Source organism: Haemaphysalis longicornis, unplaced genomic scaffold (assembly GCF_048455015.1).
Source record: "Haemaphysalis longicornis isolate Haplotype H1 unplaced genomic scaffold, Haemaphysalis longicornis Haplotype H1 scaffold_8, whole genome shotgun sequence".
NCBI classification, from domain to species: Eukaryota; Metazoa; Arthropoda; class Arachnida; order Ixodida; family Ixodidae; genus Haemaphysalis; species Haemaphysalis longicornis.
This window is the reverse complement of record NW_027526445.1, coordinates 49,649,525-49,676,930: the sequence shown is the minus strand read 5'-3', so window position 1 is coordinate 49,676,930 and position 27,406 is coordinate 49,649,525. Positions and strand designations below refer to the sequence as shown.

The following is a 27,406-nucleotide window of genomic DNA, read 5'->3' as shown; positions in this document are numbered from 1 at the left end:
GAAGAACAGAGACTTACTCTGGTCATCGACGTCAAGGTTCTTCATCATCCATGCGATCAAATCGGCCCCTGCATTGAAGCCAGCGATCTTTTTAAGACATGCACAACGGCCACAAGCCTTGCGGCAGCAAGGGGCAGAGATACCTCTCTCAGGCATGGCAAGAGCCAGGCCAGGTCGGAAAAAATATTCGAGTAATAGAGAGTTTAGAGGTCGCCAAGATGCTTTGTCACATGACAAAGCCCACATTCACCAGATCCGAAGTATCAAGTGCACAAGCTTTTCTCTGGCTAGCATGATCGGCAAAACACCGATATAAATTGGCACTGATAAATTTCATCCATTTCTTGCACTGCCTTACAACTGTTAAGATGTCGCCTGCTAAGCTATGTGAGTGCCTTTATGTCATTAGCAGGGGGGCAAGCAATACCTGGCCCATTTATTTTTTGCTGCACCGTTACAAGAAAATAACGACAATAAAGCAGGTGGAAAAAAGAATGTACACAAGGTCTCCTGTGCATAAAAGGGTTGGAGACTGCCGAGAAGTGTAATGACAATATGTAAATTACACACGTATGACCGGTAAGGAAAGCCTGCTACGGCAGAAGCGCATGTTCCAGTATTTTTTTGCCTGCAAGAAGTAACAAGTTGTATATTGCCAATGGATGAGGTACACAGAAACTGAAAACCTCAAACCGTGCTGTTTAAGCTCAGTCACACTTAACAGTGACCTGATTGAACAGATTTAATCTGAGAATACCAACAGATGGCAGAAGACAAAAGTTTAGTAGAACTACGTATACAATTATCTGCATAATAGAAGGCTTTTGTGATTTAATTCACAGCAAAAAAATGACCAGAATAGGGGTGTGCATACACAGTAAAGACCATACTTGCTCTAATAAGCTAGGTAACAAAAAGCAATGGCAAATTGGGAAGACGTAGGTGCCGCATTTGAACTTTGTTTCACCAGCAGCTGACTTAGAGACACCATCAATATTGCTTTTCAGACTTAAGTTGAACGGAGGGGCCACATACGTAGGTTGAAATTTCTGGTCAGCAAGTAGAACTGGCAGGAATGTGCTGCATGGATACTGTGAATAAAAACTGAGGGCTCAGCAAAACAGCTCATCATGCTCGGACTTCTTTCGAAGAATACTCTTTTTAACCAAGCTCTTCATCAACTTTACGACTACTGCTGCAGTTTCACTGGAAGCCCGTCAGATTTATACTGTAGTACAGGAGTCAATCTCATTACAGCCAGCACTAGTGATCGCCATAACTACTACCTCAAAAGTGTGCACTAGTTACATGCAGTTTGTTTTTATTCCCACCATATCCAAGCTTTCCGGGAGGAAGGCGATTGTAGTTGCAGCTCTTTTGCACTTCGTGCTTTTGTACTTTTATCGTACTTTTATTTTACACTCCCAGCCTGATACGCATGTTGCCACGTGACAACTTTGCAAGAGTGGAAAAACCTGGCTCGGTCTGTACACGTCACTCATTTCGAAGAACAGCCCTGAAACGGCAGGCCAGTTGTTACGTTTCAACTCGTTTCTTTCGTTTTCGAGCTTTTTTTTTTTTTCTAGTCTAGAAAGACGCGCAACTAGAGTCGTGAGGCTTACTTTCCCACTTGACAGTAAAGCAAAATGTGAAGCACGCTTTACAGACGTGCAGAACACGCTCCACAAGAGATGAGCGAGCCAGACGAAAAATGACTCTCTCTGGGCGAAACGCCAAAAATAGCTTCCGCTCGCTCGCGCAACAAGTCATGCTATACCTTTGATGAAAGAAAAAAAAAACGGCGATGAAACGAGCGGGCCGGCTAACAAACTGCGGATAAAATACCGATGGAAGGAGCATTTTGTTCACTGGTGTGCGCGTGTCAGTTGCGCTGAACGTTATTTAAAATATGAACTGAGCGCCGCGTCGATTAACAATTCCTTTTTTGGATATAATTACCTGAACAGCGCCAACCTTCGGTGTTTTTCATAAACAGCCAAACAGCACAGCTTTTGGAGCCTTAATTTCTAGAACGTGCGTCATTTGCCTCGTGCAGGAACAATGGTAGGGCTAGTAGCTAGCATTTGAAGTTGAGTATAGGGCAGCGGTATAGCGACGGTGCGCCTATGGGTAGTTGCTTAAAATTCGTAAGGCCGGTAAAGTGAGCTTTTTAAGTTATGAGGCAAGTTTTAAATTATTAACGGAGGCCTCCGCATCTTTCTGAGCAATGCCGGCGACATAATTAATGCTGAAGGCGCTCCAAAGGCAGCGCGTCGGAGGTCCAATTTTTAGACTAAATTTTAACACGCCTGCATACATAGATACCTCAATCACATGGACAACGGGCAAAGTGATTGGCACCCATAGATAGAGCATAAAATCGTAAACTAATCCACCGGGCGGAAAAAACGCATTGGCGTACAGCGTTAAAAAAAATTTAGACGGCGCCGCCTTTGAGCAGTCAGTTCTTAACCAAAATTAAAACAGGTTACAATGGCACATGGATGGATGGACGGATGGATGATGATGATCATGATTAGTGGCCCTCCCTTTGAATCGGGACGCAGGTTGTCAGCAACCGACTTGAGGGTTTTATTCATTTGACTGCTAATGGTATCCCCAATGAAACAAGCTAATGACGTGTCATCTTACCAAAGAAACTAATGCATCTACGTTTTATACTCTTTGTTTAACTCTAGCGATGCTTTTATGGCAGGCTCAAAATACTTTTTTCAGCCAGAGGTGGTAGCTGTCCTAGGCCATATTCCCCTCTCTGCTTTTCGTCCACCAGCATTCTAGTCTTCTTTTCGTCCCCTCGACAGCCTTGAAGTGAACTCCCTCTGTGCTACCCTTAAATCCTCTGGCTTCTAGAAGCCGAATATTTCACTCGTGTAGTTTTGGATGGACACACTCGCATTCAAACACCATGTGCCGCATAGTTTCTGTTTCTTTTCCGCAGACCACGCATACCCCATCATTTTGTGAATACTTCCCCACAAGGCTCTTAGTTCTTAAGCATCCTGCCCTAACCTCAAAAAGCAAAGAAGGCCCTGAAAGAGCGTTCGCATCGTGTTTGTCTGAATTGATTCTATTCGGCAATAAAAATCTATAACCATCCAGCTTCATTTTTCCCAAAGTTTCATGCAGTCCTGATGTCTCGCCCTTACCTATACAATTTACGCGGCACGTGCGTATGAGAGAGAGAGAGAGAGAGAGAGAGAGAGAGAGGGAGAGAGAGAGAGAGAGAGAGAGAGAGAGAGAGAGAGAGAGAGAGAGAGAGAGAGAGAGAGAGAGAGAGAGAGAGAGAGAGAGAGAGAGAGAGAGAGAGAGAGAGAGAGAGAGAGAGAGAGAGAGAGAGAGAGCTCACCCGTGAAGACGCTGGGAATCTTGGACATGAAGCTCTTGACCGTCCGCACGGGAACGCCGGTCTGCTCGTTCTGCATGCGCTCCACGATTTGCTCCATCTGCGCAGTCCAAGAAGAGGCAGGGGTCAACATCTTCTGCATCCTCATCCACAAGTGCACCGCAGCGCACGTAACAGAGGAGAACGACATGCCACACGATGAGCCACGATTCTACCTCCCTTCGGCCATTAATACTGCCTATTCCAAGCAAGGTTTACCACGCGTTGTCCCCTTTCGGTGTAGTCATTTTTGACACGTGACAACTTTGGTGAACCCGAGCTCCTTGCGAGTAAGTGAGTGAGTGAGTGAGAGTGTTGTAGGCGAACGGGGCTTTCAATGTGTGCCTACAATCGCTCGGCCCGAGCAGCACAAGAGTCACAAACATATATGCGCTCTCCATGAACTGGAGGCGCAGGCACGATACATATCACGAAGAATCAAATGTCCGTTCGGGTATATGATGCCAGCTCCAAAGGGAGATGGACGGACGGCTCTCCTTTGAAGTTCTTCAAAGTTCCTCACTCCATCACATTTTTTGAGCAGTTAGTGATGAAAGGTCAAAGGTCACCCGGAGCACCGTGGCGTTTTTGCCGAATTCGTCCGGCAGCGCAGCAGCCAACAACAGGGCATCCGCATTCTTTTTTACTTTTTGAGCGAAGCTTGCAAGGCTAGGGTTACATCTATTTCTGAAGCCTAAGAACAGAAACTCCTGAGCCTCCACGTGTCTTTGAAGCGGAGGGAATTCGATAGCGCGAGGCATTAAAAAACCAACGTCTCAATGTCAAAAAAAAAAGAAAACATGATTTGGACCTCAAGTTTATGCCTCAGCACTTGGATATGCATTTTGTGTAGGTTACTTATCAAGAGGCCCCACTTTCAAGATCACTAGAGTCAAAATAAAAACATGCATGTATCTTTGTACGGCATATGCGCCGTTAGTCCCCAAGAGAAATAAAATTTCCTCGTACCTTCCACCTAAATTCTGTGTCGCATCTACGTCGTCTGCTAAAACGGTTCGCTACAGGTCATCCACATTCAATGAGTCGAATGACCCATGATCTGCTACGAGACATGCAAGCGCGAAGCATCTTTACAAGGGGTATACCGCGGTCGCACGTTCTTTTGCGTGGTTTTTCGTAATGTAGTGATACTACTGGATATAAATTTCCACATGCAAAAAGTTGCTGACGAAAGAGGGTTTAAGATGCGTCCTTTCACGTCGTTGGGCCAACGGTTAAAGTAGCGTAAGCTGCAGCATAGCTGAGGGCAAGTCTGGTTGTGTAAAAAGTTCACAAACTGTAATGAACCAGTTTCCCCGTGCTAAACAATAAAATATTTTATTTTCGTATTAGTGACAAAAAAAGAAGAAAACATCTAGGGCTTTAGGGCAAACCGCCGTGAAAATTTCAACCTCTTGAAAACGCCAAATCTTACTAAAAAGACGGCAAGGTACAAAATGTAACACCCGAAATATGCGCATGCACGCCGGAAGAGACTAGCGACAGGCATTCGGCTACAGCCGTTGTATGAGGTTCGTCTCCTCGAGGAAGACCCTTACACACTCCTTATCTCCCTTTTTCTCTCTTTCCCTCTTTCTTTATCCCCATTTTTTCTCATCTATCCCCTTTCATTCCCCTTCTCCCCTTCCCCCGGACTGGGTTGTATGCTGGTGAACTCCAACTGAGCTCAAAATATCCCCCTTATTTTCCACTTTCTGTATCAATAAATCACTCACTCACTCACTCACTCACTCACTCACTCACTCACTCACTCACTCACTCACTCACTCACTCACTCACTCACTCACTCACTCACTCACTCACTCACTCAAGAGACCAGCGATAACTGTCGATCTTGAAACCGAAACTACGAAATGCATCGTCATTGTATACAGCCAAGCGGAAGTGACATTGCAGCCGGACAGCAACGACCGGCCAACCAGCCGCTTGGGCGAAAGCCTGCACACAAGCCCTTTGTCGCACGTGCAGCAGCCCCGGGAGAAGCGCGTCCAGCGGAGCTCGACCGGTTGACCAGCCGCCTCGCTGACCAGCGAACCAACGCTTATCCGGGCCGGCAGGAACGCCACTTCCGCTGCACGGCTGTCTGCGCGAATTGCCGGCAGGTGTAGCGTCGTCTGCTGCAAAGCTATTGCAAACGCTTCCAATTGATTAACGAGGAATTTAAGGGGACTAGCTGTCACGTCGCAGCTGCACCTGCAGCAGGCTCAAAATAAATTCAGCCGAGGTGGAATTTCGGTTTAGTTTGCCCTTAATAGTTTCCACTCTGACGTTGAAAAAAAAATGACCATCGTGCGATATGATGACGAACAAGAGCAGGGCTACGGTGACAATAAGGAAAAAATGTGGCGAGGCAGCCGCTCGCTCAGGTAGATCATTTTACTAGGCAAATGTGAACACATGCTAGACTGGGTGGGGTGGTGGTGGTGGTGGTGGTGATTTATTAACACAGGAGGGAAGAGAAAAGGCCTGGGGATATTGTTGAACTCAACGGGGAGTTCACCCTCATACGACCCAGTCCAGGGAAGGGGATTGGGGCTTCAAAGGATAGGAAGGGAGAAGGGGGAAGAGAAGAGCGGTAGGAGAGTGGGAGATAGTCTATATCGCGTTCGTTTAGTCCATGACTCGATGGCTACAAACGCAGCGCTAGTCTTGTTGTAACCAGGAAGTTGACTAGGTGCTGGAAGACCTCCCGTCGGGTGGCGTCCGGTCCCGTGGGGAACAGGGAGTCTTCTAGCTTGTGGCTTGGGGCACCGAGTCGCTGGAGTTCGGCCCGGAGTTGTGCCCTTGCGGTGTCGTGCTGCGGGCAAGAGCACAGCAAGTGCTCTAGCGTCTCGGGCTCTGGGCAGTCGGCGCAGGTGGGGGATGCTCGGCGGCCTTGGTGGTGCAAGCGCGCTCCCACGTTGCAGCAATTGAGCCGCAGGCGAAGAAGGAGCGACCGGGCGTCTCTGCTAATGCGTCCGGGCAAGACCCGTGGGGCCTGGCCACTGACTACTCGGGCATCTGGATGCATGGCCTCCACCACTCGTGCCAGGATAGTCCTTGCAGCGTCAAATGACACCACATCCCGGGAGGCTGGAAACCCTGCCTGGCGAGCAGCACCTTTGGCCATGGCGTCTGCAACCTCGTTGCCCGTGATGTTCACGTGCGATGGCACGTGCCTCTTATAACCGCGTGGCGTAACCCTCGCCCTCCGCCGGATAGCGGCCGCATGACGTCACCACAGGTCACGTGGACTGCATTCCTTTCTATGCCGCTCTTGAGCGCGCCTCTGTTGTGCTCCCCCCCTTCCCCCCCTTCTAGAACAGATATTTCGACAATGTAAGGTCCATCATGGAGTATGGCTGTGCCGCCTGGGACCTGCGATTGGCCTATTACGCGAAAAGTTAGAGCGTGCCCAACGCTAGCATTGTCGCAGGTGATTACAATTTCCGTACCAGCGTTACATCACTCCCAAAACAGCTTACCGAGAACTTAATGTGCTTTATCTATCAAAAAAAAAAAAAAAACCTTAATCCTGACACCTTTCTGTTTACTCCGCATTCTGTATGGAGACTATGTGAGCAAAAATTACTGAAATATTCTGCCGTGCGGACGTTTTTTAGGGATTCCTTCTTTCCTCACTCTATTTGTAGATAAAAAAATGTTGCCAAGTGGTGCAGTTTACTATGAATACCTGTGAATTTCCCCTTGCTATAATGTCTTCTTGACGCGGCAGGAAAACTCAAAATTTTTTTAGTACCGTTTCTAATTAAAGCCCAATATGTGCCTAGAATTATTCCTCTTTTTTCAAGATCCATTTTTCTTTCAAAGACGACGTCGCTGTGGAAACTTTAGAAACGCCAACAGAAGAAAGTGAAATTATGTAAGTGCATAACGGGCCTTTCTGGATAGCTGCTCCAGGGAATTTCGACAAACAAGTGCGCCGGTACTAAATACACAAAAATAAATCGAGGCAAAGGAATACCTTGAACGAAAAAAGAACAAGACACAAAAAGTAGAGGTAAAAACCTGCGGCCTGCGCCCGCGGGCGGTGTATACAGCGCGCAGACGACCGGCGTTGCAGACGACGTCCCTGAACCGGAACGGTTATCGCCTTCCGGCAGACGACCAACGAAAGGCCACGAAAAAAAAAAAAAAAACGGAAACCGGAAACTACGTCACGAGGTAGCAATAAAGAGGAAAAGCGAAAAAAAAAAATAATGCAAGCGCCCAACGTACAACCACACTCGTTAACTTTCTTTTCTTCCTTTTCCACCGCCGAAACGGAAGCAGACGACGCCCAGGTTTTTGCGCGAGGCTTTCAGGATGTCGTCGCCTGTCCCGGACGAAGCCGGTGGCATTTTACCGCTGTTAAACACGAGCGGTGACACGATAGTGCGTTGGCTCCACTTCCGCCATTCCTTTTTTTTTTTTTACTGTACATTTCGCAAGGCTGAGCAACGCGATACATCAACATCAGAAAGGCGCGTGGTGCCCCGAAAAGCGCTGAAAATGTACGGGCTTGCGCATCTTTCCAGCCGCCTCCAAAGACAAGCGATGTAAAAGGCCTACGACGTCGGAAAGGCTGGCCGTTTTCTTAGCCCCGTCGACTTCACGTTACGCCGAGCGAACGAGCGAATGACATCTAAGCACCTCCCCTTTCGCCACGTATTTTCTTTCTGCCGTAGTTCCACGGGAGAGAAGAGGTTGTGCTACGAACGGTTCTGGGAATTTTCATTTCATAAGTGGAAGGAAGCGAGGAAAATAATCCTTCAAAGATAAAAACAACAAGAAAGAGATATGCTTCTGTCCACCTCCACCCTTTTCACGGTTCACGTCCGGCGGCCTGCAAAGTGCAAGAGCAACAGAGTGAGGCTATGCGCTTGCAAGAAGCATGCGCAAACGTTTCTTTTCTTCCACCCTCGTTATATCGAAGTTGTCTGCACTACCGCACAACGGCCTTCTTTTTGAACCCAGGCGGGCAAAATAGAAAAACTGAGACAGGTGAGGGAAGCCTGGACATTGTTCAGAATCTACCTTCGACGGAAGCCTCCACCGGCGTTAGCAGGTACCTGCACGCATCTGTATACGTTCAACAGCTGTCCATATGCGTTCATGAAATGTTTCGCAGAGCTCTCGCAAAACACACTGACGGAAAAAAAACATCCACTGTTCACTCGCTCGAGTTCGAACCTAGCAGGCAGGCTGCGCGGCGCACTGGAATCGGTGAAAATACGATGAACATAAGGACAATGACGTCACCGTCCATGGGGCGTATCTGTGTTTGTTTATTTTTAGAGAATAGAGGATTTGAGTTTTATGTAAACTAACCGAGCAGGTGTTAGCGGACGGAGCAAAATTTATTAAAAAAATCGACATGTATTGTGGGAGCGCCAGTGAATAACTTTAGGCGCCGAGCTTTCTTCATGGTTTTCCCTCCGTTTATTTGCCATCACTGCATCTTCGTCTTTTTACCCCACCCGTTCATCATCAATAAATCATCGTTTAGACGCGCGACGCTTCACGACAATTGCTAGGATTCGGGATGCTCGCTGCAGAATAAAGGGCCTTCTCGCCTTCAACCAAGCCTTCTCGCCTGAGCCTCTTAAATGGTGAGGGTGCAGTTAGACCCCACGACGTCGTCTACAACGTCTCTTCTGGAGCTCCGATCGGGTCGGCGAATATTTCGGCCAAAATTCCGACATGCAGGCGGAAGGAGTCAACCCTGCGGGTGACATATAACCCCGCCTGCCCACCTGTACGGCATCCTGGACGATCAGCAGCAGACAGCGTGACCCCCAAATCTTCGCCGGACTCCGCGGAAATGACGTGTCAGCTCTTTCAATAGGTGGGACGATTCTCTCAAACTTCTCGACGTCAGCTGGTACCAAACTGAAATGGCGAAGACGTGGTTTTTAAACCCCGAAGAGAAACTCACTACCTGGGCCGCCTTACTACGGAACTACGCCAGATTTTTTGGGGACGTCTTCAACACGCTCAGGGGCCGCCAAGAAAAAGCCGGATGTACGGGTTCAACACCCAGGCGAAACGCCCACGTCATACACTAAGGACGTCCTGGCCCTTCGCAGACGCGTCAACGCCAGCATGACAGAGGACGAGCGCGTGCGTCACATCATCATGGGCATTCCCAACTTTGCTTTTTAAGCTCTCGCCCTGCAAAACCCCACAAGTGGTAATGACACCATATCGACTTGCCAGCGCTTAGTGACACTCCAGTCTCACCGCTTGCCAGCTGCCACGTGGGACTTTGCTGCGCCTACGGAGGCACCTACCTGCGCGCGCCATAATCCACTCCATCATAAGTCCTCCGTTTCAGTCATCCAATACATTAACTGTTCTCGTTGAAGGCATCAATGCAGAAGCTCTAGTCGGCACCGCTGCTATTACTTCCATTATTCATTCTGACTTGTGCTCTCGGTTGCGTAAGGTCACAACCCTTTATAGCGGTCAGGTTCTGCGCGGTGCTAACGGTTTGACGATTAAACCCAGCAGATAATGCACAGTACGCGTTTTAGTCGACGGCATGCGCCATCATATCCAGTTTGCTGTATTATCACCGTGTACGCATCAGCTAATTCTGAGATGAGACAGAGCCACTAAATAAGCTAGTGGCTCTAGGGTGGGACCTTCTATCTTCTGCTGTAATTTCTTGACACCAGCCGCCTTCCATTCACACGACTAACACCAACTTTGCCACGGTTGCGGAAACGGCATAGTCACGGTTAGTGACAACACCCGAGTTTGTTTCGCCGCCCGGCCATCAGTGTGCTAGTTCCACTACACGTCAAGGGACATCATTGACGGAGACGTGTTGATTGTGCCAAATATAAATTTCGCGCCTAAAGGGTGCAGTGATACGCCTCCTTGCTCAGTGCGATTTTCGCGTGGCTCGGCCAGGCTATAGCCGTACGGAATACTATACTTTGGAACCGATCCTACTGCCACAAGGAGCCACTGTCGCCTTGTGCGGTTGCGCAATGAAAGCGTGTATTCGCCAGTTCGTTCCAACGAGAGGTGCATACATGGGCATACGGGGGAATATTAACGGCGCGTGCCATCAGTAAATGGCACAAGGGGCTGGTGGAGATAGAGAGAGGGAGGGAGGGAAAGAATAAACTTTCTTTTTGAAAAAAAAATAAAATAAAATGGAGTCTTCGGGGTGGTTTCCTTAGTCCAGGACACATTGAGCTCGGGCCGCGTCCACAGCCCTCGCGACCAGCTGACGCCGATCCTCGAGGGCGGAGCTGGCCGAGGCTCTCTCCCAAAGCTCATGGGTGGGATAGGGATTGGGCGGGGAAGAGGGGATTGGTCGCAGCCTCCCACAATGTGATAGAGTGTCCCGGGAGCCTCGCAGAAGCGGCACTGCGGGGGGAAACAGGTAGGAGCCAAAATGTGGCTTCTGGTTGGAAGGGGGAAAGTGTTCGTTTGAAGGGCACGGAGGAGTCGCTCCAGCTCTCTCGGGAGTTGCTTGTGCGCTCGGGGGTAATGATGCATCCAAGTCCCGAGCAGCGTCAGTGTTTTGAGTCGTATATATAGTGCAATTGTGTAGGCATTCACTCCGCGCTCGCGGTACAAAAATGGAGCTACGGCTGGACAAACTTGGCTTAGTTGCGGTCAACCAGCTGCACGGCGAAGTTTTTGACACGAAAGTGTTTTATGGCCGGGATTCACGAAGATATCACTGACGTCATATTCCTCAAAGAAGTGACGCCAGTATACAACGAAACAAGCGGCCTGTAAAGGGTGCACCCCTGCACGCAGGGTCTTCTTGCGGGGAAGCAACCTTTAGTACTAAAGAGTACGTATTCCTTCGGGTTGTTCGTTTTAAGGTTTTATATTTAAACACCAAAGTGTTTTATGGCGGGGTACACCAACATTTCACTGACGTCATATATTCGTGACGGAAATGACGCCAGTACACCTTTGGCAGGGCGTCGCCCGCCAAGCACCCCCACAAGACAGCCGCCGACCCGCAAATCATGTTCAGCTGCAGATTTCGCTGCATATGTCACTTTCGTGTTTTACCGATTTCTATGACAGAGGAATCAACCACAGTTTTTTTTTTTTTTTGAAGGCGCGCTGTATTCAACGGATTCAACGACGCAACAGGCGCTTGTGGGAACGCGCGCTTTTGGTCGCTTAGCTCTGCTTGCTCTACGGAATCGAAGTTACGGTTACCTTCGCATCTAGTACCAACCACAGACGTCACTGCTACAGATAAGCGGAAGAAAAAAACCTCGTTTCAAGTATACAGGCGAGATTAGACAGCGCTCGTTGGAACAGCGAACATGCGCCTGCAACGAGCAACGACAAATGACCAGGCCGTAAGTACGACACTCGCATATTTGTCAGCGCACGTAGATTGCACATTCCCGGTGTTTCCACCGCTACTGCCAAGCGTGCGTTTTCACCGTTACGGGCCATTAACTTGCGGCGCTATTTCGATCCGATCGCCCGAGAGCAATCTTTAATGGTATACACAAGAGGTAAGCCCTGGGCAATGCTTAATTGGCTAGCTTGCTCGGGGAACACGCGGAGAATTGAATGCGAGCACAAAAGTTTGACGTGACCAAGTTTGTCGAACGACGCGCCGAGGCGCGCAGTGAACGCGCCCACAGTTTCACCTCAACACACAGCACAGGGGTTCGATTCCGGATATAGCGTCACTAAATAAGCTATTCTTAAGAGTACCACCACTTCGTTCGTGCACCCGGGAGCGTCTGGGGGCCATTCTATTTCTGACTTGCAGTGTTGCCATCTCTCCCAACGAAACCGCCACCGGATGTGACGGGAAGAGTGCGACCGGCCGCTCTAGCGAACATCACGCGGTGCCGACCGACCAATGAAACTCCTGGTGGCACATAACAATGAGAGAAAAGAGTGCAGATACTCTAAAAGCCTTTATTGAGTGACGCTAAACCCGGCCACGGTGGCTGCTTTTCTGATGGAGGCGAAAAGCGAAAACGCCCGTGTGTCGGGATTTCAGCGCACGTCAAAGATCCCCAGGTGGTCGAAATTAACCCGGAGCCGGCGCGCCTCTAGCCCAGGTGTTCCAGCGCATTCAACACCCCAAATCAATCAATCGAAAGACAAAACACAGACCTTGCTCGGCACTGTATAGGCGCGGACGCGCAGTGGACTTGGATGCATGTCTGCTCTTCCTCGTATATATCATTTTCTGTTGGCACACGCTTTCAAAATTTCCCATCGTCCTCCTTTCGGCATACCTCCCGTTGAAACGAACGAGCGGCTAGACGCTTTCACTGCGCAACCGCACGAGGCGAAGCACGAGCTGACAATGTCAATTGGTTGAGCTTGAAGGTCAGATTGACGCTACCAGCTGTTTTCTGAATTTGTACCGGTAGCAATAGAGCTTTCGCTCTAAAAGGAGATGCACAAGCACACGCACATACACAAAAAGTGGTAGAGGGAGAGAGAGAGGGAGGGAGGGAGGGAGGGAGAGGAGGAGATGTAGGGAGAGAAAGAGAAGGAGATGGAGAGAGAACCAATCCCAAACGTACAAAGGAGGCGATCCGAAACGATGCGGCGGCGACGTGGAAACGACTATAACGTGTTCAGTTGAAAAGAAAAACGACCCATCGCATATTTCATTGTTTTTTAGACCGCCTCCAGCGAAGCAAGGCAAGGACGCAGACTTCTTTCTCTCTTTCCACAAGTTTGTTGTCGTTATTTGCGCGTCGACCAGCTTAAAAAAAGCGCAGCAGAGTTTAGAGACACTCCATCGTCGCGACAACAAAAGGCAAGGTGCCTCATTCGACTTTACAAAACTGTACCACTACTATTCAACGATGTCGCTCGGCAAACACGACGCCAAACGCAAACACGCGCGGAGGACAAAAGCGGCCTCTCTTGCGGCGCGGGAACAAACGCGCGCCCGACCGACCCTCGAAGGCTCCGGAAAAGAAAACAACGCGCGCGCACCCTCCTCCTGTTTCCCCTGCGGCCGGCTCGGACAAAAGGCAATAAATTAACGCTTCACCTGGCGAGGCAGGAAATAAACGGGGAGAAGAACATGCCGGCCATTGCGTAACAGAAGACGGCGGCCATCGCGCGGGAAAAACAAAACAAAACAAACGACGGAAAGTTCGCAGCGCGCTGGAAGGTGGGAAAGTGAGAGAAAAGACGCATGCAAATGCCGATGGTGATAGTGATGAAAGATAAAACACAGGGACAGAAGGGATAACGAAACAAAAGACCACGAGAAGAGCGTGTGGTGCGCGGACTTCATATCCGCTGGCTAGCTGGGCCTCTGGACGGGCAAATATTTGTTCTCGGACGCGTCTTCCTCGCCTTGGCGGCGGTGGGTAGGGGGCTGTTTACGCGCAATATAAGTGCGCCTCCGTACTACAGCGTGTTCTCCGGGACAAACTTTGTCAAACCGAATGCGTGTTGTTGTGGCCAAATCCACACGCAATAATGTAAACAAAAGTCTTTGTAGTCCCAAGGCGCACACGCTCAAGCGCGGATCCCCGCCCAGCGCATCCTGCTTGACTAGACAGACGCGAGATGAAGAAGTTAACAGTGGTCTAACAGTGGCTGACTTGGTCCGCCGCATTGGGTTCCTTGAATACGCGACAGCTAGTCACCCAGGTCAAAGCTATTCCTAACCCATACGGACAGCTCCATCGACCAAGACAAGGGCGTACGCATACCCCCAGAAGTTGTCAGGTTAGAATAAGCCCAGAGCTGCAGCTGGTTTCACGGACGTCCGTTACAACAGAACCTGCTGGCACAGGCACAACTTGTTTTCAAGAGCGGCGCAGCAGAACAGCTGAATTCAGGTAGTCAGTACTACGGTATACACGGTGAAAGCGTGAACCCTTCCACGCGCAATGCAAACAACCTCCAAGGCGGCACGTGCGGACGCTTGGCTTCAAAATCTAACAGCAACAGTGGGTGCACGCCGTAACAGCTATAGCCGTCGAGTAATTGGCCAATACCGCTGGCTAACGCGGAGCGAGCTTCAGTAAGAGGGGCAGCCCTGCAGGAGTATTAGCAGCATCATCTCCCAGATAGACACGGCGAAGGGACAGCGACAATTTGGTAGCTGCGACGATCCATCAACAGGCGATCGCACCGTCACAACTACAAACGTGCGACTTTGAGTCAACGCGTCAGAGAGAGTAAACATTTGTTTCTAAGAATTGGGTGAGGGTAAAGAGGGTGTTAAAGAAGGCGGGCAAGGGCGGCCATCCTATAGTCCGGTAGGCCACGTGCCACGGCCGCTGCGCACCACGCACTCCCACTGCTCGTAGGTTGGGTGGGTGGGGGGTGAAGGGTTAGTAGGGCACTGCAATACCAAATGGAGTGCAGTCAATGGGGAGTTGCAGTGTGTGCAGTTTAAGGAGTAGGTGGTCGGAGATATGCGGTGTAGATGTTGGTGGTTATAGAAAGTGTTGGTCTGTAAGCGCCGCCAGATCCGAGCGTCCGCGATGGGAATGGAGGGGTGAGGTAGTGGGAGAGTATATCGGCATAGGTGGGGGGTAAAGGCTGGAGGGTATACGGAGAGTCTGGGGGTGGTGGGTGGTTCATCCCCTCCGGCAATGCCCGGTAGGTTACGGCGCGGGCGGTGGCGTGAGCCACCTCATTCCCGGGAAGAAGAGAATGCCCTGCAGGATCCATACGAGACGGATGTCCGGTAGTGTGGGTCGTTGGGTGAGGATGGAAAGGGATACGACCCAAGGCGTAGCGACGGCAGGCGGATTGGGAATCAGTCAGGATGGTGATGTGCGTAGTAGGCGTGTGTGCAGTGGTGAGTGCAATGGCCGCCTCCTCTGCAGTGTCAATAGATGTGGTGCGTACGGTGGCTGTAGTGGTGGTGTTGCCTGTTGAGTGTATGATTGCGATGGCGTGTGCAGGGTGTGTGCTGTATGGGGCGGCGTCTGTGTAATAGGCAGTGGGGTCGTTTAAGTAGTAGTCGTGTGCGGTGTGAGCGGCGCCCCTTGTTGTAGCTGTGGTGCATGTGCTTTGGTATTGGAAGCACTTGGATGGCAGCGCTGGTTGTGTGGGGGAGGGTGCAGAAGGTTTCAAGCGCGGCCACATTTGCTGGCCGAGAATGTCATGCCAATCCTTATGAAGCTGGTTACGCGCACCCACGGTTTCCAGTCGAGCGGCAGCTTATACCCCTGTCACACGGGCACTTTCAATCGCGATTGAGTAGATCCGGATCGAGCTCAATCCGGATCGGGCGCATGCTACACGGCAGTTTCAATCGCGATCGAACTCGATCCCGCTCGAACTCAATCCTGATTTCTCAAGCGCGATCGAGGCTTCCAAGCGCGATCGAACGAAAGCGGCGATACTCTCGTCCCCGCTCAGTAATGACACAGAAGGTGAAAACTTCAACTAATGCCACAAACTGTATCAAATAACTTGACCGAAATAAAAGTGCGGTAAAATTTCCATAGTTACGTATACCTACGACCGCGCGAAGTTACCAGACGCCGGCCGCAAGTACATTGTTAGCGCCATCTGGCATACACGAGTGCAATCGGTGCAACTTCTCGATCGCGATTGAAACGGGCCGTGTAGCAGCGGCAGTGCGTCGAGCGCGCTCGAAAACTCCATCGCGATTCACTTCAATCGCGATTGAAAGTGCCCGTGTGACAGGGGTATTATTCATCAAGTGCTGTCTAGCAAGATTACCATGGTCTATGACTACGCGACGTATTTAATCACCTAGCCGGCCGCCTGGATTTCATGCAGTAGATTAATTCGTGGCTACACGCTACTACTGACGGTTTGGTCCTAAGAAGAAGAGGAAAACATCGATTTGAGTCGCTCAAGTGGGAGTAGTCGGCGACAGGCAGGTTTTCCTGCTAGCCAGCTAAACATTCACACATACCTCATTTTTCTTCCTGAATCTACTTTCATATTATACATATTTAAAAAATTCTGTTGGGTATTTTCTTTTCTAAATTTTGGGATCTAAAATAATATAGGTCACATCCTCATTAGGCCCAAAACTTCTTGGCCAAACCCCGCGTGGGTATGTGCCATGGTGGGAGGCAACCAACCAACCAACCAACCAACCAACCAACCAACCAACCTATGAGGTGAGCAGGAAGCCTTCACTCTGGAGGAGGCGACGTCCATACGTCAAGATAGCTTCTGGTCACCAAATTCTCCCACAGCTCACGGGTGGGACGACGGCATCGGAGAGGAGGATGTGGACACGGGGAGGCCATTATTCGGGAACCCGTAAGGCCGAAGTGAAATGAAGCTCTGTGTACTCGGGATGCGGCCCCCTTCCACAAGACTCGTCCACCGAGGGTGACGCCAAGTAAGAAAGGCGCCAAACAAGAAAGGCCCATCAATTGATTTGTTCACGAACGTCTACAGTTCGTAATGGTGAAGCCTGGTTTGTTTCCCGGCCAGCGTCCCAAACCGGTTAGGGCCCCCGCTTCGCTGCTCGGGCCACTCGGAAATGACCTCTACTCGGCCTCTCTTGCACGTGGCCATACAGGCGGCAATTACTTTTAACGGCGTCTTTCCGCCGAGCGCCAAGCTGCTTCCTGCTTCCACCCTTTAATAGATTTCTTCGAGACCATTCATCGCGTCCGTAGTCGTACACCACGCGTTGCTTCGCGAAGCGCCGGGAAGGATGCGCCTGCGCAAACCGGCCCTCCAATATCGTCGCTTGCGATGCGCTTATTTCCAGCTCGTATACAAGAATTTCCCCGTATTATTTCTTCCCGAGTTAAAGAAGCGGAGCTTGTAAATTCGTACCTAACGATTAAAGGCAAGATTTTAACCTGATGTCATTTTTGGCACTCATGCCACCTGAAAATGCGAAAGAATAACAATTGGTAAATCAGATGTTTAAACATTTGACGCAGCTGTGATCGTCCCTGCCCAATCCACCTGAGGTGGCATTGTGGGTGGGGATTATGATAACTCTGTAATCGCCATTGGCCAATCCCCTTGAGCAGGTAAGAGGGCAGTGGATTAATTTTGACCTCCTGGACATCTTGTAACCTGCACCGAAATCTGTTTTCGCTTCATGCCTCCACCTAAAAAGCAGCCCCCGTGGCCGGGAATCGAACCTGCAGTGCCCTTGAGCTGAGCCGCACAACTTCGCCTCAGCTAACACTGAGCCACCGCGGCGGGCAGGCTTCTAGGCAGGCATCCTTAACGTTGACCCTAACGAGATGACAAGCAACGTCACACTCAGTGCAAAGCGAGCTGCGGGCACCGGTTGACGGCGTTAGCGCTAGGCCTAGCGACGGATCGTCGTGCACCTGCGTCTCCCTTTGCCCCTACTGCGCAGCAACCTTCGCGCAAGCGAGTCAACAACCAGAAGGCATACAAGAAGCTCCACGAATTGGGCTTCAAGCGCGTCCGTCCGCGCAAAATCAGCCCAGGTAGTGTTTTTGCCCAAAAAAAGGAGAAAGCGCAAAAGTGCAACTTTGAAAGCAGGCAGCCAAATCACTGCAGCGAACGTGTCGTGCTCGATTGTGAGCGAGTACCACATCACGGTCACGCGACACCGTTTCTGGCATGGTCATTTCGGCCACGAGAAGCCGCCTAATACAGCCGTGGTCTTCAACACGACCTCCATAAGATTCGTGATATAAATTTTAACTGCGCGTCAGGACGCGCGAGGTCACAAACGGGTGCCTGGTTTAAATTTAAACCTGGTTTAAATCTAGATTTAATTATTTAAATTTACATTATGAATAATTTTGAACTCCCCCAGATCTCTCTGGCTCTGATCCCCCTTATGCCTTCTTCGTCCGCTGACCACTCGCCTTCATTTTCATTAAAGTCCGCAACAACAAAATCTAGCACGATCCCCTGCTCTTTTTTTTTTTTTCTAATGCAGGCGAATCTCCGGATGAAGGCACAACCGAAGGTCACCCAAGCCCAGCAGATCCATTGGCAAACATCCGGAGCCCTCAAAACGCCTTTTAGCAACGAAAGCTCTTTAGACGCGCCGTTAGCATCGATGATCACATGATTACAGCTACGAATACTACGTCAACACCTACATCAGCTAGGTGACGCTTCCACAGCTGACCGTTTAACAGCTTCGCTCCCGGACGAAATCATAGAGTTTCATAGAGTTTCAATATATAATGGAAATCTGGCGCCACTGTCTAGAGGAGCCGCGCTTCAGCGGTCGTTCCGTCATGTACCCGGCAGGCACATTCCACTTGTCCTTGGCACGGCTCATGAACAGGCTGAAAAGTTGGCTCTGGCTTCAAAAAAGCAACAGTATTACTACAGTATTACTGTAGACGGTTCATGAAATTTGTTTTGCTATTAGCCAAGTAGGCGAGGAACGTCGCTAGCGGCAATGGCGCCGCCTACGGCGGCCCTAAGGTCCCTAAAATTTTAGGGGCCTTAGGTGGCCCGAGACTGCAGCGACAGATTTCCCTCTAGTATACCGTAATTTCCCGATTCTAACGCGCACTTTTTTTCCGAGAAAATAGGTCGAAAATCGCATGCGCGTTAGAATCGGATACGAAACCGAAACTGCCGAAACGACGGAAATTTCGTCCCTCCCATCGCCATCTTAAGATGGCGCCAAAGCTTTTAGCAACGATTTTTCGGACGCAGGAAGCATAGGCGCCTAGGCTTTTCTATCGGCGTTCACACAAACCGTCAAATCGTTCCAGTTGCGCGCTTGATAACAGCAGTGGCAGCAGCGGCTCTCACGCGGCTCTCACGCTCTCACTGAGATCTGAGCGGCTCTCAGCTCTCACGGCTGAAGCGTGCGCCTCTGGAGAAGCTCGCAGGATGGGCGTGCGAGGCGTGGGCCACGATCCCATCGACCATGGTTGAACGTCCGTTATGAAGTGTGGCATCGCGAGCGCGCTTGACGCCACCAAGGACGAGACGTTGTGGTCAGCGGAGAGCGCCGAGGAGTGAGATGAGTGAGATGACTTCGAGAAATAAATCGCCCGTTTCTCTCGCATTCGTTTTTCTTGCTCACAAAGTTCCGTGCGCGTTAGAATCGGAGGTGCAAGTTTTTTCGTTTTTTTTTTTTTGCCGGGAAAATCGGGTGCGCGTTAAAATGGGGGGCGCGTTAGAATAGGGTAATTACGGTATATTGTATGAACTTCTATGGCCGAAAGAGATAACTCGCGGCACGAAAACCAACGCACTGCAGAGAGCAAGCGAGGCGAGAAGAAAAACAGCGCATTGAACAAACCAACACGCCACCAACGACGGGAGTCCGAAGTGAAACGCAAACAGTGTCCTCCTGAGATGGAAAACAAAGCGCCGACGAGAGAATCCCGCAGGTTGCGCAGAGCGCGAACAATCCGACGCCGGCCGAAGAACGAACGATGAAGAGTAAAAGAGACAAATAACGAGCAGACGACGGCATAAAGAAGACGAAGGGCGCAGCAGACGACAGCGCGAGAACGCAGAAGCTGCCCGCTTTCCCGTTCGCGCGTCGTCTGCACGAGCAACAGCAGCTGCGCATACAAACTTCACCAGGGGCCCTGCCTCCGGCTTTTCTGCCCGTTGTTTACGCCTCCGTGAGAGCCGAGCGCGGAAAGGCAGAGGCCGAACGGCCACTCCACGGAAATGGTTCCGCTGCGGCTCTCAGCGCGTCGTTTTCTCTCTCGTGAAGAAAACTCCGAGCGGCAGGCAGGCGGAGGACGCCGCGTTCTTTTTCACCAAAGAGAACGGGACGATTTGTTTGCGTTTGCGGGACGAGCCGCCACCACCGCCGCGCGGTGGCGCGATTGTTGCTCGTGTTTGTTTTGAGTCCCCCCTCCCATTCTTTTCTTGTGCTTCTTTTTTGCGTGAGTGCGTGGATGTGTGTGCGTGTGTAACCATTTATTTGTCTTTCCCGCCATTGTGGTATTCATTCCCGTGAGAGGGGGAAAAGGCGAGAGCCTAAGTGAGCCTGCAAACACTGCAGGAGTCAAAGGATTAATTCGCGCTCTCTTTGAGGGGGGCTGCAGTTTCGGGCACGGCATGTGCAATTTTCCTCCTTTTCGGCTGGTACATGAGACAACGAAACTCGCTCTCTCGTGGTGCAGGAAGGGATAAACACAAACCTCGGTCGATTAAGGTGATTTGAGCGCCATGACTACGGACTGGTGATATCAACTGTGATATCATTGCGTGCGTGCGTGCGTGCGTGCGCTCGCGAAGACACGCACTCACCAACGCGCGCACCGGAGAATAAATATCAGAAGCAAGCTACTATAGCTACTTCCCTGACAGATAGCACATTATCGGCACATCGGACAGTTCACGGACACGACCGCTTTTGCCGGTAATGTAATGAACTGTAACAGAGCTAAATAATGAACTGTAACAGAGCTAAAGATATTTTTTTCCCGGCCTCTCTGTCACGGCTGGAAGCTACGTGCCTCCTTGATTAGCGTACCGGACCGGAGCGCCCGTGGACTGCACTAGAAGCGACCCGGAGCTGGATTTTTCCGCGCATTCCTATAGGTGGTATTCGTTGAAAAGTTTAGCTGTCAATTTCTTCGCTTGGCAACACTGGAAACGGCCACAGACATGGCCGATACACCACGGACATGGCGTGGCTTGGGTCACTGCGCTTGCACGCCGAAGAAAAAAAAACGCCGGCGTGCGCCACCTGCTCCGTTTCAACCCGATTCTCAACAGTGGGGTCAACAGAGATGTCATTAATGCCTGCAAACAGAACGCGCGCAGAGATCCGGGCACGAAGAGAGGGTGGTGAGAGTGTGGCGTCGACGCAGCATCAGAGATCAAGGGGGGACCGGAGGAGAGACAGAGGAACAAGCAGGCACCTGTTGGGCAAAATGCCGCCCTTTCGAGCCCACGAAAACTACGCAAGAGTCGAAATCTGGGCGAGGAATTCATCGTAAACGCTCACTGCCTGAGAACGGCGCAGCAATTAATTCGAGGAAAACACTAAGGTACGCCCGTCTCTGCGTAGCATCCTAATCCACGCCGCTTCGCGAACAAGCTCTCCTCTGACGGTTGAGGCTGCAGAAAACCGAGTGCATATGAAATGCGTTTCGCCGAAGGTCGCTGGCCGCAGCAGCAGCAGCCAGTGCTCGCACTGGCGTCCACCCCCCCCGAACGAGCGGGCGAAACCGCGCCCCCCTGCGGCGGCTGCGAAGTGACCGGGCCCGGCATACACGTACGGCTTATCAAGCCAGTGCTGTACACTACTAACCCGTGGATCGATCAGCGCCGCCGTGGTTCGGGCACGTGCGATGCCGATCCGATGGGCCCGCTTCCTTCGAGCGCCCATCTTTTGGTCGTCACGTTTATTGAACGGTCCGGGACGCCGCCGTCCACGGGAGCTTGGGCGGGCGAGCCGTAACCGCGGAAGTACGAAGCAAGCCGGGGCTTATATAGGAAGCCACTGCAGCCTGAAAGACGAAGAGGGGACCCTGCAGAAAAGGCAACGGGACGAGAGGGCCTTTTACCAGATTGAAGACACGGAGGACTCCTCTTCGTCTAACATGTCCTATGTGTACACTCCTCCTTCTTTTTTACGTTAAAAGTTCTCTGTTCTGCCACCTTGTATGAACACATTCTATGCTTCATTTACCACGCTTACGCCGCGTACCAGTTCTTTAAGGTGTTTTCCCGTAAAGCCAACCCTATTTTCAAAAGCAAAAAACGTGGTTCGGTTTTGTCTTCCCGTTACTTTCGCTGTGCCATTTCCGCGACAGTTTTGGGGATCTTCGATTTACTATTGTGCTCAACGCCAATACCGTATTTGCCCAATTATAACGCGCTTCTGATTGTACCGCGCAGGTAAGTTTCCTCATGAAAATCTGAAAAAAAAAATTAAACTAAAAAAATAATTTAGAAAAATATTCGCAACAGCTGACAAAGGTATGCCCATCGCGATGCGTATGCCAAAATTTACTCGCGTGATGTCTACGGATTGTTTTGGATTAGATTGAGTTGGATGTTCGTGTCCATGGCGACGCCGCCGGACGCTTTGAAGCTGATTTCGGTTTTGCGCCCGATTGTAACGCGCGCACACATTTCAAGGCTACGTTCAGCGAAAAAATGTGACCGTTAGAATAGTGCAAATACCGTAGTCCGCGGGTACTCCGAGCACTCCCAGTTATAGCTGTCCAACCATTCCTCGACGTCATGGCCGCGAAGCCCAGCTAAGAAGGGGGAGGGGGGGTTGTGCTGGCCTCTGGTCCCGAGGCACGGTGGGACTGCCGGACCGGCAATGCTGGCTGGCTATGCTGTCATCAGCATGGCCTTCTGCGGTAGGCGACGACCTGTACGGGGCTGCAAGGGTGCACTTAGAAGTGTAAACCGCAGGATCGAGTCGCACGCTCGGCCATTTGAAAGGCAGGGATTCGTAAGAGCCGTTTATTTAACCGAACGGGCCAAGGAAAAACAAACACAATGCATGCTTCGCGGCAATATGCGAAAAGATGGCTGACGATTACCCTGCTCCCTAATGCGAAATTGGCGCATAGCTGCTCCGTCTCAGGAAGTGATCAGCGAACGCATGCGGCGACGAACGCAACTCCGTCGCTATCTCAGAGCGCGTCGCCGCCGCCGAGCATGTTGTTGCAAATCGCGTTTGAACCTCCCGCGCAGATGTCACGTGGTTCGGATGCGCCACGCAACGGGGAGGAGGGAGTTGCTTTGTTGAAAGAGAAAGGAGCAACGAGGACGACGACGATGGACCTATGTACGTGCGTCACGCAAGGCGTGCTGGACTTCTGTGGGGCCGCCGCGGCATACGCCCGCCCCCCTCGCACTTTCACCACACTTTCTTCCTCGGTCTTCTTCGGTGCTTCCTTCGTTCGGTGGGTTACAAGGCCGGCAAAGCCGCCAAACCATCGCAGCGGACGCTTAAGTGCTGCGCAAAACAACGAATGCCGGCTGTCTATTAAAGCCACACTGAGCTCCATGGCAGCACAACCTGAAAGCAGCGTACCCCGAGCTCCATACACTGCACTCCATGTTACAGAACCGTTCCATTTTGACCTCCGCTTTATTAATAAAGGGACACGAGCGTGTGGTGAACCAGCTATACAAAATATGCATAAGCCCAAAGAACACAATTGCCATTCCGATCGAAAAAAAAAAACAGCTCATTAGAAGCTACTGACCAACAACTATTCGAGGCAGCCATTTTCAAGTTTAGGGGAGAGGCATCTGAGTGGCCTTGTTGGGAAAGTGGTGCTTACTATAACTTCACGGTCGAAGCTGTCTTTTGACAGGAAATTGGGCAGAAAATTCCACCAGCAGGAGTTGTATACCACTATAAGAGAGGACACCGGAACGCCTGGTGATGTGTGAAGGGGAAAGGGGATTATAGAATACAGCATGAAAGTGATAGGATAGTGTGAACAGTAAACACAAATTGGACACAATACACTGGCACGATGAGAAATGTATGTATGTACGTATGTACTATTATGATCAATATGAAAGGGAACACAGGAAACCGTAAAGAAATTACTCCCACCTCCCCTCGCGGGAACCCCTGTGTAGATGCGACGCATAGGGGGTTCCGTTGTTGTTTCCGTTAGGTTGATTCTCCCATCGCGTGAAACGTGCCGTGAACCCCCTGCCGCGGCTATGACGCAACACAATTTAACACAATCCACTTTAATCCAATACAATCCAAATCCAATCCAATTCAATCCAATCGAATCCAATCCTATGACCCTCGCGAGAGAGTGTTCGCTATCGGAAAGGAGAGGGGGTGAGCGGCGGAGAGCGCAGCTCGCGCGGCGAGGAGAATGGGGGAGGGGCGGACGCCGACAACAACGCTGTATGAAGGGACAAGGCGAGTGAATGAGATGCAGTCGCATCTAAAACACCCTCAGACCCAGATATGAGTGATACGCAGCGGCCGCCGTCGGAAACAAAGTGGAAAGGGGGACGCTCTTCTAACAACTGTCCCCATTCCCGCCGTGCGTCTTATCGGCTGTCCGACGATGCCATATTATCTGTGAAATGATGTAAGCTGCGGCTTTGTAGTAATGCCAGCGTGGTGGGGGTGCCAACAGTTAGTGGAAGGGCGCCCTCCTTTCCCCCTTCGTTTTTCACAGCGCAATCCGCGCATCGCTCCGAGGCTGTTTGCCACGCGTTGCTGTGTTCCGTTGCTGTGTTCATATTGCTCATAATAAAAGTACGTACTACACATGCATGAATGTTATGTGCGAATGGTATGTATGGACGCATGTATGTATGCACGCACGTACGTACGTATACGTACTATACGTACTATACTGTGAATGTATGTATGTATGTATGTATGTATGTATGTATGTATGTATGTATGTATGTATGTGTGGATGTATGCACGTGTGCGTGCATTTGCGTACGCATGTACGCGTGTGCACGCACGCACGCACGCGTGTGCACGTATGCACGCACGCACGTATGTATATGCGTGTACTCGTGTCTATTAATGCAACGGCGGCGTTCACACGAGCCTGGGATGACTATCGCGATGGGAAGGCCTCCACCCCGTACACCCTCCAATTTGCGGAAGGACGTCGCGGCGGCCCACGTTCCAAACCGCGAGGCTTGTAAACACGAGGTTGCGAAAATGAGCGACTGAACAGCGAGCAAGGTCATCGCGGTTGTTCGTCAGCTCGAAACGGGGACACGGGGAGGTCGTAAAGTCGACGACCACTCGGTGATCACTCTACACGCACCCGCGGACTCTAGGCATGCCCGCCGCCGCACCGCGAGAAAAAGGAGAGGCAAGTCCGCGACGCAAGTGTTCAACGTGGAAACTCAAACGCACAGTCATGCACAAATACACACACACACACACACACACACACACACACACACACACACACACACACACACACACACACACACACACACACACACACACACACACACACACACACACACACACACACATATATATATATATATATATATATATATATATATATATATATATATATATAGCGAATCATAATGAGAAATGAGGGCTCGTTGAATTAAGACAGAAATAAGAGTTCGCAGTCAAGAAAACCTCGGAAAGCAAAGGGGAGAATGCTGTAGGTCATTTAAACAGGTAAAGAATTTGGAAAGACAGAAAGTGGAGAAAAAAATGCCCACCGGGTGAGATCCGAACCCACGACCTCCAGAATACGCGTCTGGTGCGATGACCACTACGCTACCGGCGGGGCTATTTTCCCCTGCACTTTCTGGGGTATATTTATGTTCAGGTATTTTTGTTTCCTGCGCTTGGGGGTGGAAGCCAGCGCCACCCGAACTACTCGAGGTGAAGGGGACCTTCTTTTTAACCCCGGGGCCGTGACTCGAGTGTCTACGACATGTCGAGAGTGGTCGACCAGCCTTGAACCCTCTTAAGCTCCCTTTGGCACCAAGACTGCCAGAACAGAGGCCCTCGCTAAGCATGTAGCGAATCAGAATGCGAAATGAGGGGCTCGTTGAATTAAGACAGAAAATAAGGGATGGCAGTCAAGAAAACCTCGGAAAGCAAAGGGGAGGTTGTAGTGGGTCATAGAAAGAGATTAAGAATTTTTTTTAGTCGAAAAGAAAGTGGTGAAAAAATGCCCGCCGAGTGGGATCCGAACCCACGACCTCCAGAATACAGGTCTGGTGCGATAACCACTACGCTACCGGCGGGGCTGTTTCCCCAGCACTTTCTCGGGTATTTATGTTAAGTTATTTTTGTTTCCTGCACTTGGGGGTGGTAGCCAGCGCCACTCGGATATATATATATATATATATATATATATATATATATATATATATATATATATATATATATATATATATATATATATATATATATATACAGAAAGAAATGCTGGCAGTCTACAACGCCAAAGAAGGCAAAGGGGAATGGTTAGTATATATATATTTTTTTTACCGTTAGTGACGTTACATTATTATTTTTTTATTAATTACGTGAGAAAGAAAGAAAGAAAAACACGCGCCCAGAGTGGGGACCGATGGGTTCGGTCCCCACTCTGGGCGCGTGTTTTTCTTTCTTTCTTTCTCACGTAATTAATAAAAAAATAATAATGTAACGTCACTAACGGTAAAAAAAATATATACTAACCATTCCCCTTTGCCTTCTTTGGCGTTGTAGACTGCCAGCATTTCTTTCTGTATTTCCTGACGAGCCCCTCATTTGCAAACCCTATATATATATATATATATATATATATATATATATATATATATATATATATATATATATATATATATATATATATATATATATATATATATATATATATATATATATATTCTTTTTTACTGTAATAAAACCACGCTACATTTGTGTACGTGTTCTGATTCATACTTTTGTGTTCGCGTTTTATTTGGCCGTGACTGTACAACGTTTTGAGCGTATAGCCAGCCGACGTGTAGAGGAAGAACCAGGCCGTTCCAAATAATCTTGCTTAGTATACACTGCCACGAACTAAGCCTTGGAATTCGTTCTGTTTATGCTGTGGCTCCGCCCAGTTATCTTTTCAAGCGGAGCGCCAGTGTGTTCCTTCTGCCGCATGCCGCGCCGGGCAATCTTGTGGCGTCGGGAAAGGGTATCGTTAGTAGTCACTACTGGCTAGGCTGCTCCTCTTTGATCGACAATGTTCTCGATCTAAATCGATGGCTCTGGAAAGGACCGCGTTCTGACATTAAAGCATGCATACCATTTTCCGACGCTCGACTGGGCACGTCACTTTGTTGACTGCTTCTTTGACGCTCGTGTTTTCTTTGCAAATTATTGCGGATCACAAGTTCGTCCCAATAAATTTGAATCATTTGCTCAGAGAATCTTGTATCCATCTTTTGCTATACGTTAAAATACACAATCGGGGCTTAAAAACGCACCGATGCTATGTATACGATCCTTAAAAGTGTTAGAAAAAATCGTGCACCCCTCCGACCCCTTGGCCCAACGTAGTCCATTTAACGCTGGAGCAGGCTGCGTTGATGCGGAGCAGTTTTGCGGCGCAAAGTGACCTACCAAAATGATTGCATCAGCTGGACGCTTGCGCCTGCTTA

The 27,406-nt window shown here is 50.1% G+C and overlaps 1 protein-coding gene and 1 non-coding gene across 5 annotated transcripts in view; both read right to left on the bottom strand.

The window, feature by feature from the left end:
- Rsg7 (Regulator of G-protein signaling 7) overlaps positions 1-27,406 on the bottom strand; it is a 92,993-nt gene that overhangs the window by 39,201 nt on the left and 26,386 nt on the right. For all 4 annotated transcript variants that reach the window (XM_077682038.1, XM_077682035.1, XM_077682039.1 and 1 more), the window contains exons 2-3: positions 3,368-3,464; positions 18-68 (exon numbers count right to left, since the gene is read on the bottom strand). In XM_077682038.1, coding sequence (XP_077538164.1) covers positions 18-68; positions 3,368-3,464 — 148 coding nt within the window. The remainder of the gene's footprint in view (positions 1-17; positions 69-3,367; positions 3,465-27,406) is intronic.
- On the bottom strand, positions 25,476-25,548 carry Trnat-cgu (transfer RNA threonine (anticodon CGU)). Its single transcript has one exon. It is a non-coding gene; the product is annotated as a tRNA-Thr (tRNA).